Genomic DNA, 19,616 nt, shown 5'->3' on the forward strand with positions numbered 1-19,616 from the left:
CACATTTGACGTATACAGTTATAGTTTTGTTAAGATTATTTGTTAACTGATATAGATCGCTAACATATGTTACAGAGTGCTTTCTTCACTTAATAAAAAATTCTTATTAATAAACTCATCATATATAGATATTAAATCTATTTAGTTCAATGACCATGATGACGGTTTGTTACATATGTTTAATGAATACTTTCTTCTATCACTGAAATGACCAGAACTTTAAGGTAAGCTTTATAAATACTTCAAGGATATTCAAAGATATTAGGACAAAATAATTTCACCATACAATAAGTAACACTTAGATGAAACAATCATCTAGATAACAAAGGAAAAGAGGAAACTTAACAAATAGACAGAAGGATTAGGGGTACTCAACTTCTGTAATTTTTCTGACATTTTATTTAATCTTTTAAAACTAACACTTATGAATGATATTAAAAATTAATTTCTATTTTTACAAAAGTAATTGGTTTTTTTTAAAATTCTGTACATCCTCCATTTCGGAGATTATAGTATCATTGTATTACATATTTTTTGCAACATTAATAAATTCTCTAGTTGTTATCAACTGCCCTATCTATAATTGTTTATCACTGTGTGTTAATCGTCAATACCAGGAGATTGACTTGATGAAACTGTATAGTATCCTTTGATAAAGTTACATGTATCAGCACATTTATTTTGCGGATAACTATATATCCGTTTTTTTTTTGATTTTCCATAGTTATTGTTTTTGCTATCGCACCGGTTTATTTTTAATTCTGAATTTATTACTATTTGTTCTCTACTGCTTTTTTTGTGCAAGTATTCTTTGATCTGCAAACCCAATTCAAGCCCTCATACCTACGTGAATTAATTGATAGGAAGCACATGATCTGGGACGTCGTATCAACTTTGAGATAAAAAAAAAAAAGATTTTGAATTGACACATGTTTGCTTCTAATATGGGAATAAGTTCTTAAAAAAAAACAGGAAAAAGTTTCTACAATTAAATAATTAATATAATACATGATTTTAAACTGTATTTCGTATTTTATATATAAACATCCATTTGTTCGTTATAATAAACGTATTGTTCCATAAAATATTGAAAAAAAGAACTGGCAACTAAATGCTAGACCAAAAAGGAAAAACAAATTAAAGAAACCAAATGCACAATCCCAAACTGTATATTAATGTGGAAACATAAAACCCCATTTCAAAACCAAACCATAATATGATTTAAAAAAGCTTTACTGTTAGCTGCTCTTTCTTGACCAAGTACCAGGATGTTGTTTCACAGAGTAAAAATCGGTCAAAAATTATATATTCCGGAGTCAAAAGTCGGTAATATGGAAAAAGTCTATTGACCCTAACTTTTTCACATTGTTGTTTCGTTTCAGTCTTCGTATTCTGTCGTGGTTATGTCTTGTACAGATGACTTTAATATCATTATATAGCATGTATTATATCACTGCAACGTATACTAAGTATTATAAAGACGTCAGATTGAAAGTGGTTAGAAAATCAGCCAAAATAACCATGAAGTATGAAAAAGTTGCGTTCCTGAAAGTACACAAGGCTGGAAGTTCAACAGCGCAGAACATATTTTTACGATATGGATATTCTAGAAATTTGATGTTTGTTCTGCCTAAAGTGCGAAAAGGTCACTACGACAATGTGATATCCCAAGGAACATCTTTGAATGAAGACAACATAGTACCACCATCGAAAAATAAAACGTTTGATATATTATGTTGCCATGTATTGTACAATAGAAAAGCATTTCAGAAATACGTTCCCGGTAAAACGGCTTATATTGGTATTGTACGAGAGCCTTTTGAACAGTTTCTATCCACACTTAAGTATTTTCGACCCCCACATATATTTAAGAATATAAAAGAATTGAATCCTGTATTAAAATATCTCCAAAACCCAATAAAATATGAAAAGGCCTATTCTTACACAAACAATAGGATGGCGTTTGAGTTTGATTTTCCCAGACATTTGTTTACTAATTACACACGAAAAGAAAGTCAAGCCTATTTATCAAAAATTGATAACGAATTCCATTTTGTTATAATCATGGACTATTTCATGGAATCCATAGTAATGATGAGACGGATATTAGGGTGGAATGTAAAGGATGTATTATTCTTGAAGAAGAATTCTGCGAAAAAATATTGGTTTATTGGACATAGATATCGAAACTTGTATGAAAGATTCGCTAAACTTGATTACGATTTGTATAACTTTTTCTATCGACGATTATGGGAACAAATCCGACTTGAAGGAATAAACTTTCAGCTAGAACTGAAATATTTTAAGAACCTCAGACAAGAAGTTGAGGATTATTGTGTAAAAGAGGTGACAATGGAGAATTCATATCTTGTGCCAGTCTCTTTATGGAATGTAGCATTCAATGTAACGAGGGAAGATTGTACGTTGTTGATGATGGGCGAGGCTGACTTTGTTTCCCTTGTAAGGAAACGACAGTCTAAAAATGACTCGAAACGAAGGTGAAGCTCTAAACATACCTGCCAGTGTTTGTAAAAATCAGGCAATGTAGAAGAAGTTTTAAAACATGACTGAAAAAAACCACTGACATAACCATGCTATTTTGGAATTATCCTCATCCTCGGTTAAAAATAATATGTCTTTCGTTTTGGCGTGTCTAGTAATTTGAGAAATTAGTGTAAAATATATATATTGAAATACCAGAATTTGTAAAGCAATTAAATCACAGGGGTAGAGCTGATGACCGTAATTGCAATCACGGTCATCCCAAGATGTCGGATGAAACATTAGGTCAGTATCTGTATTGTCTGTTAAAGTGTTTCTATATCATTTTCTTTACAAACCATACATTTAAACGATGTAAATTTATAAAAGATTCACACGGAAGTCACTTATGACTACCGAGAAATGTGCATGAAACAGGAATTTGGATTTGAAAAAATCGCTCAGATGACCGTAAATCACAATCGAGATGACCGTAACAGAATCAGCGATTCATAACAAGGGTGACCGTAATTGGTTTTAAGATGACCGTAATTTGTAAATGATGACCGTAACTTTTAAAGGGTGACCGTCAATTCTAAGAAATATCCGTATTCATATAACTACCTTTTTGTATCACATGATTTATCGTGTTGGTATAAACATATCAATATGTGAGTATTATCATATAGGTAGAAGAAAACAAGACGTGCTTCAAAAGCATAGTTTACCGTATGTATCTTTTTTACGGTAGAGGGTTTAATTTTTAAAATGAATTTGCAAAAAGACATGCACATGAAAAAGTAGGGAAAACATGCTACAAAAGCGCGATAAAATGACACCTTACAAGTATAATGAAAAATATGCGGTACACAGCCTCCAACTGCACGACATTTATTTTGTCGTGCAAATAAAATAACATAAAATATTTTGAAAATATCATACCACTAAACTATTGAAGGTGAGCTCCAGCAAAGTAGATCCTTAAAATAGTCTTGTACGAATAGCGTATCACAAGGGGGAACGTTGTCAATTTGTATATATACAGAAATGTTATTCATAAAGTCAGGATTCTACTTCGTCAAAATTATCTCCCCATTACGCCAGTTCATGCCACAATCCTAGAAATGGAAGTCACAGCAGGGATGACGCGCTGCCAATTTTGCTCTTGAAAACCGATAAATTTATCCAAATAGCACCATTACGATACTTACATGTCAGTTGTATTTTAAAAGACAAATGTATCTACTAGCTAATGAGCACCAGTTAATGATCTTGTCTGCATTGATTCAACTTAAAAATATTGTCTGATCGGATGTCAGGTGGAATTTTCGAAAATTGTTAAGCATTTAAAAAAACTAACTAATTAAATATTTCGTGGAAAGGCAGACTAAAATTTTTCAGTGGTTGAAGATTATAAACCCTAGTTATCACACACAAGAAAATCATATTTTTTCGAAGATATGCATTTTCATCATCCAAATTAAAAGACTGTCGTCAAGTACTATTAGAAAAAATAGCTATTCGAACACATCTACTCTGTTTTTGTGATTCATTAGATAGGTATTAATTTCACTTGACCCATATATTTCATCTTTTCGTACTGTCATTTGTTTACGTTATAAAGTCAACCTGTAGCTTTGATATATAAAAATGATAGAATCGAGATGCTATATCAAATACGCTTGCTTTGTACGTTTTAAAGACAAAATATACACCTCAAACACGCCCTAACATAAAAAGGTGCACTAAATTTTTTCTTTTCGATACAATCGTTACCTATTTTGGGCAATTTTTTCTTGATTCACATAATGGAAGGGCAGACACGAAAATTTCTGAACTAAAAGATTGATATGTTAATCTCCGTCCATGGTAAACAAAAAATCGGAGGTTATGCATTTTCTACATCCAACGTATAGATACACATGTCGTCGACTTGATATCTTATTGTTCTGCATTACTATGCAATAGATACATTAAAAACGTATGCAAATGGTGTTTTTAAAATTGAACACTTCGTAATTGAGAAGAAAATTGTCGTTTTATTTGTTTCAAATAACTTTAAAAAAATTGTTATTATATCAAACATTACAGTAAACATTTATCTCCTTCTCTAACAAAGAGCTTCGATTCTTTTGTTCTATTTCAGCCGGGTTGCCGGCTGCATATATCAAGACAAATTAAGATTTTAATCTGCTTCCTCTGGAACCATACACATGGGCTCGATTACCGAATACTCATATGTACTATTAATGTTTTTATGCTCCATTTATGGGCATTATGTTTTTTCTGTTCTGTGCGTCCGTTCGTCTGTTCGTTTGTCCGTTTGTTCAGCTTCAAATTAAATCAACTTGAAACTTAGTACACATTTTTCCTATGGTATGATCTTTTTAATTCTAATGCCAAATTACAGTTTTATTCCATTTTCACAGTCCACTAAACATAGAAAATGAAAGTGTAGATGAGGCATCCATGTGGAACACATTCATGTTTCTTCAAATTTTCGTCGTATCGCTGTCATTTTGTGTTAAAATTTTAACGTCGTTATTAATAAATATTTCATTGTTTACGAGAAATATGCAATTTACTATCATTGTCATAAATCCAAAATACGGTCAATTATATTATAGTTTAAAAAAAGAAATTTATGAAACATATTTATATCCGCTAACCGAGCCCCTATTGAGATCGACAAACTCAACAAAAAGCTTTGAATACAAATACGGATATTTCTTAGAATTGACGTTCATCTTATAAAAGTTACGGTCGTCCTATATAAATTACAGTCAGTCTTTACAAATTACGGTCATCCTTTACAAGTTACGGTTATCTTTTTACCAATCACGGTCATCCTTGTTATATGTTACGGTCATCTTGAAAATATTTTGATTATGATTTACGGTCATCTTAACGATTTTTTCAAATCGAATTTCCCGTTTCATGCACATTTCTCGGTAGTAATTAGTGATTTTCGAGTGATTCTTTTCTAAATTTACATCGTTTCAATGTATCATTTGTAAAGAAAATGATTTAGAAACAGTTTAACAGGCAATACAGAAACTGACCTAATTTTTCATCCGACATCTTGGGATGACCGTGAATGCAGTTACGGTCATCAGCTTTACCCCAGTGTAAATGTTATATCGTGCACACTATTACATTTTGAATTTAAATAAATGTGTAAATGAGCGAGTTTTTGTTTGTCATGTCATGTTTCACCACTGCCTGATTTAAAGGCAGATTCGCACTTAAAATTTGGACGATTTTTGATGAAGCTACCCGTTCTGTCTCAACGTTTTTCACCACCATTCATCACTCTATAACAACGTAAAAATTTTGCCGTGTTTGATGCGATTTTCTGGATTTTCCATTGAAGGTACGCTCGTAGAAAAAATATGGAAGGGACGATCATCTTTGACGAATATAGTTCATCTACATCTAAATAAAAATAGCCAGAGTGTAAGAAAAAAACAATGATATTAGGCGAATCGGCAATAACGTGGGGATTACAATCTTAGTTATCTTAATTATTAAGCTGAAGAGAAATGGTTCAATATTTAACCATTAAACTACAATAATTTGTGAGTTTTTGAGGAAAAAAAACTTTCTGAAGAAGACTATAACCCCTTTGAAATCACAAAGAAATATTAAACAACTGAACGAGGGTTAGACATCTTCTAAATGAGCCATTACAAAAAATTTTGAACACATATTTATCATTTAATATATGATTATAACATGATTACGCAACTACATGTATGATAAAGATATATAAAGTCACTTCTTTCGAACAGCTGGTGCAAATGGACATTACTTAGCTTGTTTACGTCGTTAAAATTGGAAATAAATCAAGTATGCCATGAAACTTTTGCCAGTGGCACTAAGATTTCCGTTAACATATTTTTTATGGTGAACCAAGCTATTTAAAAAAAGGAGATTGGACACTTGTGGCTCAGTACCGGCTTCGGATGTGCTACACCATGTCTGTATTCGATATGAGCTCGCTTTTTTTTTTAAATACCTGATATTTGAAATTAAACAATTTCGTATGGAAGGAAAAAAGTGTATCATAGGAATTTACTATAATATTAAACGAAAATATACAGCTTGACTGTGTCCGGAATTTTTATTCTTTTTATTTTATTTTCTGAAACTTTAAAATTTAATTAAGTACTAATGATTTTTAAAAACAATACTGGCATCGCATACATCCCAAGTGAATAATTCAGAATAAATTAATAAATAATTGATGGTTAGAACTCTTGTATGAACATTTTTTAACTGGACACCTACATATTAGTCGCTACTTTTTACCTTGAAAAAAAAAAACAAACAAAAAAACAAGTACGAGGAAATATTTTTTTACAGACCACAGTGCAAACTCCAAAACTGTGGTAACGTCATCCTTGCTACGATAAGTTGACTTATTTCAGGGGAGGTAATTACGTTGTTAACTTTCGCGACGTCAAACTGCGACAAATCGTGAACAGATGCATTTTTCGAGGGATTTTAATTTTTAGTTTGACAACGATTTTTTACTTAATTCATGGTCATTTTACAAAAATAAAACATTTTCAAAATTTTTTTACACAAATTAAGAGCAAAGTTTTGTAAAGATGTGTGTGTATAATATCGACTCGAATCTACTGTAGCAAAATTGAGAATGAATAAAGCAGACGTAATCAAAGATCTGCCATCAAAACCAAATTAATTAAATGAGGGCTAAAATGCAAATCGCTCATTAAAAAAACTACAGATTTTGTTTTTGGATCTATTTAGCTTATTTACTACGTAATGTCCATACAGTCAGTGAGTAGGATCGTAAATTCACTTATTTGATAATTGTTGTTTTTCAGTAAATTTCAGGATACTGTTCATCTAATTCTTTTACATTATTAATTTCCGATGTCTCTATGATAATAAAACTAATTTCAAGTAATTAAATTGTGGCGTAGCTTAAATGTATCTATTCTATTCGAATATTTGATTATCAACTCCAAGCAATGCTCTTTAAAGTAGTCCCGATTTTATGCTTTGATAACTTTGTTTGTTTAATCTAAACATACCATTTTTGCTACTGCATACGTAAGGAGAGAATAATACAGAACACTTTAACTGTTCCCATTTAGATATCGATGGACTGAAGAACTCATGTATGCAATTCCTACGCATTTAGTGCGGGAAATCTAATTGTATCAGAAACTTTACAGCATGAACATTGAAACATGTAAATTAGATTGAAATAGATATGCGTGTAATAATTAGCCTCGGGATATTATTTTCTGTCAAAGCGAATGTTTTAGCATTAATAATAGAAGAAAAATTCATCAAGCAGACAACTGAAACTGGTCACGATTGTGATTTTTTTCTTCTGAACAGTTTGACCACTAGATCAAAACTTTCATGTGCAGAAAAATGCTCATCTCGAAAGGAAGAGTGTTTTTCGTTTTCACATAATTTACAAACGAGAAAGTGCCGACTGTTCAGTGACGTAATTTTGGATGTAACAAATTGTACCAGTTCGCCGAATACATTTTTTTACAAGCACAGAGGTAAGTTATAAGAAAAAGAGTTAATAAAATTTACTCATTATCACATACTAGAAATATTAAAAACATTGATAAACAGGTAATTATATTGAAAAAGAAAAAAGATATTATCGGTTTTGAGAAAAATAGCATAACATATCTACCCCTCCCCACTAAAAAAAAAATAAATATTCTAACATGACGTGCTTCTTTAGCTTTGTAAACAACACTGTGATAAAACTCTCGATAAAATATACTTAGCGCAGACTCAGAGATATATATAACAATGGCTGTTACAATATACTTCTTACGTAAATCTACATGTATTGGAACCTATTTGCAGACCCTTTGCCGATTTTATTGTTTTAAAAAGTGCAATTAAAAAAAGACAAAATAACTTTTATTCTTATTCGTATGCATAATAAAAAGAAGTAATGCACAAAAGCTCGGTGAAATCACCAATATAAAAATTAAATAAAATTCCGCGAAAGTCTATTAATCTTTTTGGCACATTTCAATCATTTCAAAACATGACGTCATACAAATGAAACCGCTAAAGTTAAAAGTTTTCTTTTACGTAAACCATCGGAATTCGTATGATATTGTATTTTAAAACTGATTTTTGAGGTAGGTTTTGTTTTATTTTCTTTTCTATTGCATTATTTGCATATTTACTCTATTCAGAAAGTCAACATGGCGGCTCCTTAGTAACAAAATGTCAACTTTGGATTTGACGGGAGCTTGCGAACAAAACATAGATATAGGAAGATGTGGTGTGAGTGCCAATGAGACAACTCTCCATACAAATAACAATTTAAAAAGTAAACCATTATAGGTTAAAGTACGGCCTTCAACACGGAGCCTTGTCTCACACCGAACAACAAGCTATAAAGGGCCCCAAAATTACTAGTGTAAAACCATTCAAACGGGAAAACCAACGGTCTAATCTATATAAACAAAACGAGAAACGAGAAACACGTATATATTACATAAACAAACGACAACTACTGTACATCAGATTCCTGACTTAGGACAGGTGCAAACATTTGCATCGGGATTAAACGTTTATTATATTAAAAATGGCAAATGTTGGGTTTGACAATTTAAAGAATTAAAAAGTGTTTTTTTCTAGCAGTTATTCACGAAATAACCTACGCAAGCGACATATTAATAAATATATTTGAGCTTTAATCTAACAGGGAGTAAACAAGAACAGCCACACACACAGCATACCCACCCTCGCTTCAGTTTTTTAATGACCGTATTTGTCCTATTAGAATCGAAATAATTCATGTTAGCCATAGATTGTTGGAAATTTACACATGGCCTGGGCCGTGATATTCGAATTTTATTCTGAGCGTTAGCGAGGGATAAAATCAACGGCCCAGACATGATCAATGTAAAAACAATTAAAAAACGTATCGAGTAGTGGTAGGAACAATATAAATGTATACGGTGCTAATTTTACTGCACCATGTGCACATCTTGACAATGATGCTCGACGCCAAAATATTTACAAAGACTAAAAATAGTAAAAAACGTCAAATGAGTGCAAAAATAACAGACAAAATGGAAAACATCATGGTGCTTAAAATTGCTTCTTTAAGGGAAAAAAATCGGTTTTATGTTGTCTGAGATGTTTAGTATAAATGGGCAGTCGGTGTAGATCTCAACACTTATTTCCCCTCGATTTTCAAGATATTTGATAAAATTAGCAAAGTTATTTTGTAAGCGATCTTCGGATGCATTTATTTAATCTATTTAACAAATGATGATTATGGTCAAAAGTTTGAATTAGACCAACAGTTCTCATTTTTAAGAGAAGAAGGTTTTTGAAAAGTTAACAGACAACAACAACCCTCGAATGATGATAATAATTAACGTGAACCTTTGGACCAGTTGACCTACACATATAACATGATTGTTGAACTCGCATCACATGTTTTTAGTCGTGGGTAACTTTTTATCTAGTACGCTCGTGAAAAAAAAAATACAACACTTTTGATAATATAAAATCTCCTTTAGCCGAAAATTACAAGGAAGTTATTCAACCAAGAGTTTAATGGTGAAGTTGAAATCATTCCTTCGTAAATTTTACTGACGCCATCACGAGTTGGTTAACCGTTATGGAATAACCGTTTCACAAATGATATTGGATATGTTCCTTTCGTCGTAACTACAATCCCATTCCCCTTCATGAATATGACCTACCGAATTATACTATTTACTGGATTTGTTATCACATAAGCAACACGACGGGTGCCACATGTGGAGCAGGATCTGCTTACTCTTCCGGAGCACCTGAGATCACCCCTAGTCTTTTGTGGGGTTCGTGCTGCTTATTCTTTAGTTTCCTATTTTGTGTCATGTGTACTATTATACTATAACTGGTATACATATTCTTTAGGGGCCAACTGAAGGACACCTACGGGTGCGGGAATTCTCGCTACATTGAAGACCCATTGGTTGCCTTCGGCTGTTGTCTGCTCTATGGTCGAGTTGTTGTCGCTTTGACACATTCCCCATTTCCTTTCTCAATTTCATTGTTTGTCTGTTTGGTTTTTTTTCATTTTTAGCCATGGCATTATCAGTTAATTTTTGATTTATGAGTTTGTCTGTCCCTCTGGTATCTATCGTCCCTCTTTTAAGAAACAAGATAGCTATACACACTAAGTTTAAGCACAAATTGCATGAAGAATACTGTTAACCAAACTATTCTCGCGTTGATACTTCGTTTCATGTTTAGTCCTTTTTAGCCCACGTCAAATTTCATTGGTGAAGTGAAGGTAGAAATGATTTAACCTCTATGTTTTACTTATTAATAACGAATTATATTCGCGATATTTTTCCACTGGCAAAGTCGCGAAAATAAATCACTCACGAAATTAGTTGGTTTACTGTAACCTTATCAAGTGCGAACGTGTCCAAAAGTTTTGAAAGCAGTCAATTTGTGAACACTTCGATGGATAAGTATTGTTTATGATCTTTGGTAAAACATTTTCATGCGATTTAGAATAAAACCATTAGACAATCAGATTGGTTCTCAAAAGATTGGAATTACATCAATAAAATGTTAACCTTAAAAAAGCCGTTAATAATGGTTGAATTAATCTATATTTTATCAAATTCCTGTGAAATTTACATGCCTTTGACGCACACATTTAGAAAAAAAAATAAAGTCTTATTTGATTAAATTTACACAAACAAGTTTGAATTAATCAATTATCGTAAATACCTAATAAAATTACTTTCGTAAAAGTATTTAGAAATCAATTTGCCAATATTTACTTGGCCGGATATGCACAATGCATAAATAACATGACAACACAAATTTGAATGCATTCCCTTGATCCTAACCCAATAAATGAGATTTATTAAGAATAGAATATTTGACAGAATTGCAAAGCACTCGAGAAATTTATTTTATTAGTAAAAACTGCACATTTTACCTGGCAAAATTTAATATAAATGTTTCAAAAAAGTTTAAAAAAAAACTATTTTAAGATCAAAATCTAAACTAAAAGTATTTTCATTTTATTAGCATGTAAATCATGATTTCTGCTTGAAGTTAATTAAAACTTGTCGAGACTAGGAAAACAGATGCAATATGATAAACGTGCATTTTTTTAATACTTTAAATGTTTTAAAAAACCCATCCACTTTTAATGTAATGTTTCAACTTTCATGTTGGTTACCAGTAAAAACAGAAACCTCAGTTGCCAAGTGATTAATTCATTTACAGCAATCACAACCCGGGTGTTTGAATGCCGCTCCTGGTTTTCAATTCTGATCTTAACTGGCAATTCTCAAAATTAAATATATAACTGTCCGCATATTTTACACAAGGTTGCTCAAAATCTTCAAAATTCCGTGTTACAAAATGCTACTCTATGCTGTGTCATATTTTGTGGAAATCAAATTTCTATTCATCACAGATCGAAACAAAAAATAACCTGTTTTCTATATTGTGAAGAAGCTATGCCCAAAACTTCATGAAATATTCACAACAAGATATTAAAGAACAGGCAAAAGATACCACAGAAAATACAATGACAACACCATGGCAAAAAAAGAAAAAAAATCCAGTACACATAGAACAGAGACTTAAACCACAAAAATACCAAACGCCAAGGAAATTCAAAACAGAAAGACCCAAATGAAATGGTAAAATCAATAGCCCAAACACATCAAACAAATGGATAAAACCTGTCATATTCCTGACTTGTTACAGGCAATTTCCCTTATGTAGAAAATGGCGAATTAAACCTCTTACTTGTATGACAGCCGCATACAATTTCATTATATTGACAACGATGTGTGAGCAAAACAATGAGAAATACTAAAAACATGTTAATAATTGGGGTACAGCAGTCAACATTGTGTTATAATTTTAAGCACTATTAAACACTTAAATGTATAACAAAGAAGCACACAAAGGCATAACATATATATAGTCTTAAACTAAACAATGAGCATAATGAGCCCCACCAAAACAAGGGATGATATCATGAGCTGCTGGAGGATTTGGATAACTGCAAACAGTCTGGTTATTGCTCCTCACTCAAGTTTAAAAGACGCAACCCACATGTTTGTATAAAAACCTAATCCGTTAATTTTCTAGTCCTTTTTTTCGCAGTTTAGCGCTTCATTAATGCATTTAACAAGGACAAACTAGGATTGTACGACTATTCTTTGCATTGATTTTTATAACTTGTTTGAGGAAATATTGTCCTTAAATGAATTTTCCCTTTGGACGGTATAACCGACTAAAGCGTGGTTAAAAGTAGGGCGTTCTTATGGATGTATAACTACGCAATGTTTTCGAAATTGGGACGTTATTTCCAATGTCTCGTCCAGGGTGAGCCCTACAGTCTTCGCACGTTTAGAATACATTGCAGAAAATCTTGGGGGTTGTGTTTGTGGTGGTTGTGATTGGTTCAGAGGGTCCGAGTGGACTCGTTGGTTTTTTTTTCTTGGCAAAAATGCTGACTTCTATCCAACGTGCCTACTATATTATAAATGCTTTTAATTGCTTGCATTCAGTGTGCGTTGAGGGTAATTTTATTGTTGGGAAAGTTGTCCATTGGATGTGAGATAATTATTTAAAAGCATTTTCCTGTATAAAAATGTGCACATAAGTTTAAATTCGGTTTTAGAGTTTGAAACTAGAACGCACTCGCTATAAAACGCGGTAAAAGTTCACTTGGAAACTCACCATATACCCTCACGACACTTACCAAAGAGGAAATTCTGATAATCATAGGTCTGTTCTATGTGCCTTTGGAACTTTTACCTTTGATGAAGAACTGGCTCTTCCATTACTGTATTGGATACATAAACTACATAAGTGTCCTTACAAACAACGGTATATTGCTGTGTCTTCCAACTGCTCTACGAAACCTCTTTCTAAATTATTTAAATCATCTATCTAATCAACAATCAAAGCCGGACTTCAAAGTTATTGTGAAACTGCCTATTCTAAAGGTGTCGTGAATCAGATGTGGATACTAAAAAATTCCAAAGATCTTTTAGAGTACAGACCATCTAACTCTCTTTCATCTTGCAATAGTATTAATACGTTTGACTTTTCTTCACTTTACACAAGTATTCCACATTCCAAACTAAAAGACAAATTGAAAGAATTGGTATTGCTTTGTTTCATAAAGAAGGACCAACGTAGAAACAAGTATCTTGTCTTAGGGAGGAATACATTCTACTTTGTGAAGGAGCACTCTCATTCAAACAAAAAAAGCTCTGAATCTGACGTTATCAAGATGCTTGATTTCTTGATTGATAACATATTTGTTACGTTCGGAGGACGTGTTTTTCAACAGACTGTCGGCATTCCAATGGGAACCAATTGTGCCCCTCTTCTTGCTTACTTGTTTCTTTATTATTATGAGGCTGTCTTCATACAGAAACTTCTTAGGAAGAAAGATAAGAAGTTAGCAATATCTTTTAGCTTTACTTTCCCCTATAAAGATGATGTTCTCTCACTAAATAATACTTAATTTGGTGACTATGTTGAACGCATCTATTCAATCGAACTAGAGATAAAGGATACAACATATACAGTTAAGTCAACCTCATATCTTGACTTCGAGGGTCGGTTGAAAACAAAAACTTTACGACAAAAGAGATGATTTCAGCTTTCCAATTGTGAACTTTCCATTTGTAAGTAGCTACATTCCAGCAACACCTGCATACGGGGTGTATGTCTCCCAATTAATACGATATTCCCGTGCTTGTATTTCCTATCGTGATTTGATAGGAGGTTGCTGCTTACAAGGAAGCTATTAAACCAAGAGTTCCAAATGGTGAAGTTGGAAATCATCCCTTCATAAATTTTATGGACGCCATCACGAGTTGGAATAACCGTTTCATAGATGATATCGGATATGTTACATCGTAACTACAATCCCCTTCCCTTTCATGAATGTGAACTACCGAATAGGACTATTTACCGAAATTTGTTATAACATGAGAAACACGACTGGTGCCACATGTGGAGCATGATCTGCTTACCCTTCCGGAGCACCTGAGATCACCCCCAGTTTTTGTGGGGTTCGTTTTGCTTATTCTTTAGTTTTATATGTTGTGTTATGTGTACTATTGTTTGTCTGTTTGTCTTTTCATTTTTAGCAATGACTTTGTCAGTTTATTTTCGATGTATGAGTTTGACTGTCCCTCTGGTATCTTTAGTTCTCTATTTGAGCAAGTATTGGAACTGTTTCGGATTCTTTGGAATTGTTCGTTATTTAAATGCGTCGATAATTTAATTATATCGCGTTGGTTTTTCTTCTTTGCAAATTATATGAAACTTAAACACATACGTCCTTCCCATTAATACGTGTGATTCGATTCACGGCATTATTTATTTTTCATTTCTGTCTATTTTACAAAAAAAAAAAAATTAAATATTATAAATTTCAAACAATATGATTTTCTTTTATCTATATTCAAATGTGATTGAATGTGTGGAGTGAGGTATCTTGAAAATTTAATTATATGAAGTGCATCTAAGAGTAATGTGTGTAACGAGTTAATAATTATAATTCGAATATTGCAAACAAAAGTTCGTTTTATCTTTCATTCTGCATATTTTAGAAAAATAATCGACATTATTGAAACAAAAAGAAAATAGAAAAATATTGATTACCATTTGCTTATTTTCAAATAACACAAATGAATTTATGGTATAGCTTAAGTGAGACCATCTTAATTGCTTATAAATGATATATTCAAATTAAAATAAACTGATTAAAAATTCATAGCGGCTGTAATTTTAGCGACAACCTTTAATTATTTTGTTTGTTTATGACAAATGCTGAAACTACTATAACTAAAACAATTAATTAATGCTTTTTAATTTCGTTTATTTTCTAGTCTTTTTTTCGCGCTTAAGCATTGCATTAAGCATTCAACAAGGACATATGATTGTACTACTATTCCTTACATTGCTTTTTATAACTTAAGTCACTGAAAGTTTGACTGGTGTAAATAAATATTGTCGTTAATTGAATTCTCCCTTTAGACGGTATAACCGAATAAAACATGGTTAAAAGAAGGCCGTTACTTAGGATGAATAACTACGCAACGACGTCGAAATTGGGACGTTATTTCAAAAGTCTCGTCCAGGGTTAGCGCCACAGTCTTCTCACGTTAAGAATACATTGCAGCAACTCTTGGGGTAGTGCCGGTTGTGGTGGTGATTGGTTCGGACGGGGGGATGATGTTGTTTGAGATATCCAAAAAATGTATTATTAAATGCGGTTCCTTCAACCAACATACGTAATGAATCTCAAGACTTTACACCGTTTTTTTTTAAATTTCATATAATGAAAGTTTGTTGCCTATAATTAAAATAATAACTAACAGTGTTTCGGGATTTTTTGCTTATACTATTAAAGCATGGGTCCCTTTTCAAAAGTCCCCCAACTATTTCCTTGATTTAGCAAGGTATTCTTTGATATTTTTGTTACGTTTATACGCTATGATAGGCACTTGGGTGAAGATTTCACTACATTGTTTGTCTTTTTGCAGTTTGCTCCAATGTTTTGTTATAACCTTACTAAGGTTTTTTACCATTGGATTATATTTAGTAATGAGAGTGAGTGGGACATTCTTTGTCCTATCGGCCCTTAATAAGGTTGATTTTCTGCTTGAGGTATTTTTAACGTTTCTAATAACATTCTCTGTTTTATTTTAACAGTATCCTCTTTCAACTAACTTATCTTGTAAGTTAGTTAAATGTCTATCTAACTCGTTGGTGTCACTATTATTTCTAATATGACGTATAGATTCACACACTGTAATACTTGTGAATGTGTGTTTCGGATGTGCACTAGTGATTGGTAAATATTGATACGTTTCAGTTTTTTTAATATGTGATTTAACATCAAGGATGTTATTATTATGGAATCTTTCACCTTTGTACACTTCGGTATCTAAATAGGTCATACTAGAACTAGACACCTCAAATGTGAATTTAAGTAGAGGGTCAATTTTGTTCGCTATGTTAAAGAAATCTTCAACCTGTTTTAATGTGCCTGTGAAGACCATAAAACCGTCATCCCTGTATTGACAGTGTAATTTGATGTTTTCTCTCCATTGGAAAATATTTATTAATAGTACAGACAGATGTAAATCTGTGCATGTAGGAAAAAAATATACCACCCATAGGCGCTCCTATAATTTATTTGTATAATTGTCCATTGAATTCAAATTCATTGTTTCTTAGTATTAATTTAACAAATGCCGTTAAATCTTTTTTGTTGGGAATTTTTAAAGTATATTCTTGTGTGTCAATTGACTCTAATGCATTGATAACCGTTTCTTCTAAGTTATCAATGTTCATATTTGTGTACATAGACGTTACATCATAGGCAATAAGAATGCAATCTTTCCTGACCTCATGTGACTCTATTCTATTAATAAAGTCTTTTGTATCTTGAATGTAAAAGTTATGTCTCTTCAGTAATGGTTTTAAGATTAGATCCAGTAATCTTTCAATGTGTCTCGTGGGAGAGTTACACTTATTGATGATTGGTCGGTAAGGAATGTTTATGTTTCCAACTATTTGACCAGTTCGAAATGCCTCATTAATTATTTCTAGATTAATTTTATGAATTTTTGGAAGAAGGTACATGTGTCCGTGTTTTGATTCGTTATTATTCTTCAAGAAATTATAAGTTTGTGAATCTATTTCTTTTTTCCTATATAGATCTTCAACAATATTTTTTATAGATTTGACAACAACGTTAGTAGTTGGTTCATTTATTTTCAAGTAATGATTACCGTTAAGGTGACTTGTTCCTGCTTTGATGTAATCGATCTTATTAACGACTACTGTTGTGTTATTTTTATCGGCTTTAGATATATAAATGCTGTCATTATGTTTTAGTTCTGTTAGAGCTTTACGTTCAAGTTTTGACAAATTGTCTCTAAATTGTTTAACCTCCAGTTTTGATATATCTAGTTTTGTGTCAATTAAGTAATTTTCTAGGGTAATATTTCCCCTGGGTGGTATGTGTCCAGATTGCAAATATAATGGATGAATATATTTCTTGTTGTTTTTTCCAGAGTAATGGAATTTACATCTCATTTTTCTAGCTAGCTCATTAAAATCCATTAATATTTGTTTTCGTAGATTATTATGTTTTGGATTAGGAATAAATTTCATTCCCTTTCCCAATAGGAGGAGTTCATTTTTCGTCAATGACTTTGTTGACAAGTTCAGAACGAATTTTCTATAAGACTCAGCTCGAGTCGCTTTTTTGTTTTTTATTTGGGACCTCAATTTGTCCCGTTTTCTGCATTTTTTCTTTTTATCAGATTTTTTATACGATCTGTTCGCCATGTTTTCACCAAGAAAATGAGAACATGTGGGGCAGAAAGGATAAGGGAGGAGTTACCTGTAATTGACATGCGCAAAATATTACACCTTACCAATAGAAAAAAAGAGAAGCACACAGAGTAGTTATATAATGATTTAATAGATCCAAGACAGTGCAACAATAATATCCCATAGCGAAAAAAATATGTGCACACGACAGAGATATTAAAGTCTGGAAATAAAATTCATTAAAGTTTTCACTAGAACTAAGTAAAATGTACTGTATCACTCACGTATACTTCGAAAGACTAATCCTGCTATTACTAATCAAAGGAAAAGAATATAACCTTAAAGTTGGTATACTAGTCGCACTTTCGGAAACAGTTTAGAACTTTCTTTTAAATTTGTCCTTGGGTTTGTAAGCACCATGGGCTGGCTTTCTATTGATTGTCTCTTTGTAACGACGGCGTTTTTCTTTGTATTCCTCAATCAGTTCTTCCACAATTTTAAAGAACTCTCTCCGCTCTGTGTACCGTCCAGCTTTAATGAATTCTTCATCTAACTCCTGCATCCTTAAGTTTAGCTCCTTAGAGACTTCTAAGATGTTTTTAGCTATCATCTCAGAAAGTTTGCATAATGTTACTCTTCATAACTCTGTGTTCATGGTGCGTATCTCGTCTTTTACTGCTTCCTTTGTTGGATGTTCCATCATTCTAGGGGTGAACGAAAGTTCAATCCTCATGTATGGTGGTAGTTCTCGGGCCCCTTTGGCTAAATTTAGTCCTTCCTGAATAGTATTGAGGTTGTACTTAACATTACTCAGCCTTCTTAGTTCTTCCACTGTCCTGGTAATGGTTGGACTTTGTTCAATAGGTTTGGTATCACTGGTTGACTCACTAAAGCTTGGTCTTCTTGTGCACTATGTATGTCCAAAAAATTTAGTTTTCTCATATGGTCAATTTTAAATTGCATGTTTTCTAACACATTTCGTTTTAAATGTATTTCTTTTATAGTATGAACAGTCTCTAAAACCAAAAACGGCAATTTTGGTATTCTGTTGTCTGATAAATCAATGATTTCTAGTCTTCTCAAATGTTTGAAAATATCTCCTTTTTGATCATTTACCAAAACAAATCCTAACAAATTATTCTGGAGCAGAAGACTCGTGATATTTGGAGTTCCTTCAAAAAAATCGTTAGAAATGTTCGAACAGAAATTGTTTGACAAATTTAACTCGTGTTAATTATACAAACCAAGGATTGGACCTTTTAAAGAATAGATTACGTTGAAGGAAAAACCTACCTTTTCCAGTACATTATAACTGAATCTAAGCCTTGGAATCTCAAATTTGATTGAACTAGCCGTGTAATACAAACAATTAGCTTTTCAGGTAGATTAATTGTGTTAAAGTAGTTAATTTTTAAACCAGTATTATATATACTTATTTTCCTAGACCGTGTAGAAACCTGATGTGTACCTGCAACATTTTTATATTCATATAGAGTTTGTTCAACATCCGTTTCTTTCATATCAGACATGCAGAAGTCTTCATTTTCTGGATAGTGAGACATGCCTGTATTTGAAACATTGATAATCTCTGCTGATAACTGTCGAAACTCGAACATATATAGTCCGTATAAAAGCTGATTGTCACCAATCGAAATTTTTTGTATTGTTTTTGGTAACAGACTTATTGCCTCTGTTTCTATCAATTGAATGCGATTGCTGTCAACAAATATTTCACTCAGCTTGGTATGTCTAAGGGATGCAAAATC

General features: G+C 32.4%; 2 protein-coding genes across 2 annotated transcripts; one reads left to right on the forward strand and one right to left on the reverse strand.

Annotated features, from left to right (window-relative positions):
- The first annotated feature begins 129 nt into the window (after nucleotides 1–129).
- LOC139486614 (galactose-3-O-sulfotransferase 2-like) lies at nucleotides 130–5,671 on the forward strand. The gene is made up of 2 exons (XM_071271544.1): nucleotides 130–224; nucleotides 1,383–5,671. The coding sequence occupies exons 1-2, from the start codon at nucleotides 208–210 to the stop codon at nucleotides 2,500–2,502; spliced, it is 1,137 nt and encodes a 378-aa protein (XP_071127645.1). The 5' UTR covers nucleotides 130–207; the 3' UTR covers nucleotides 2,503–5,671.
- An 11,030-nt stretch (nucleotides 5,672–16,701) lies between these two features.
- Nucleotides 16,702–17,865, reverse strand: LOC139526341 (uncharacterized). The gene has a single exon (XM_071321509.1). The coding sequence runs from the start codon at nucleotides 17,863–17,865 to the stop codon at nucleotides 16,702–16,704; it is 1,164 nt and encodes a 387-aa protein (XP_071177610.1).
- Between the last annotated feature and the right edge of the window lie 1,751 nt (nucleotides 17,866–19,616).

Source organism: Mytilus edulis, chromosome 1, assembly GCF_963676685.1.
Source record: "Mytilus edulis chromosome 1, xbMytEdul2.2, whole genome shotgun sequence".
Lineage (NCBI taxonomy): Eukaryota > Metazoa > Mollusca > Bivalvia > Mytilida > Mytilidae > Mytilus > Mytilus edulis.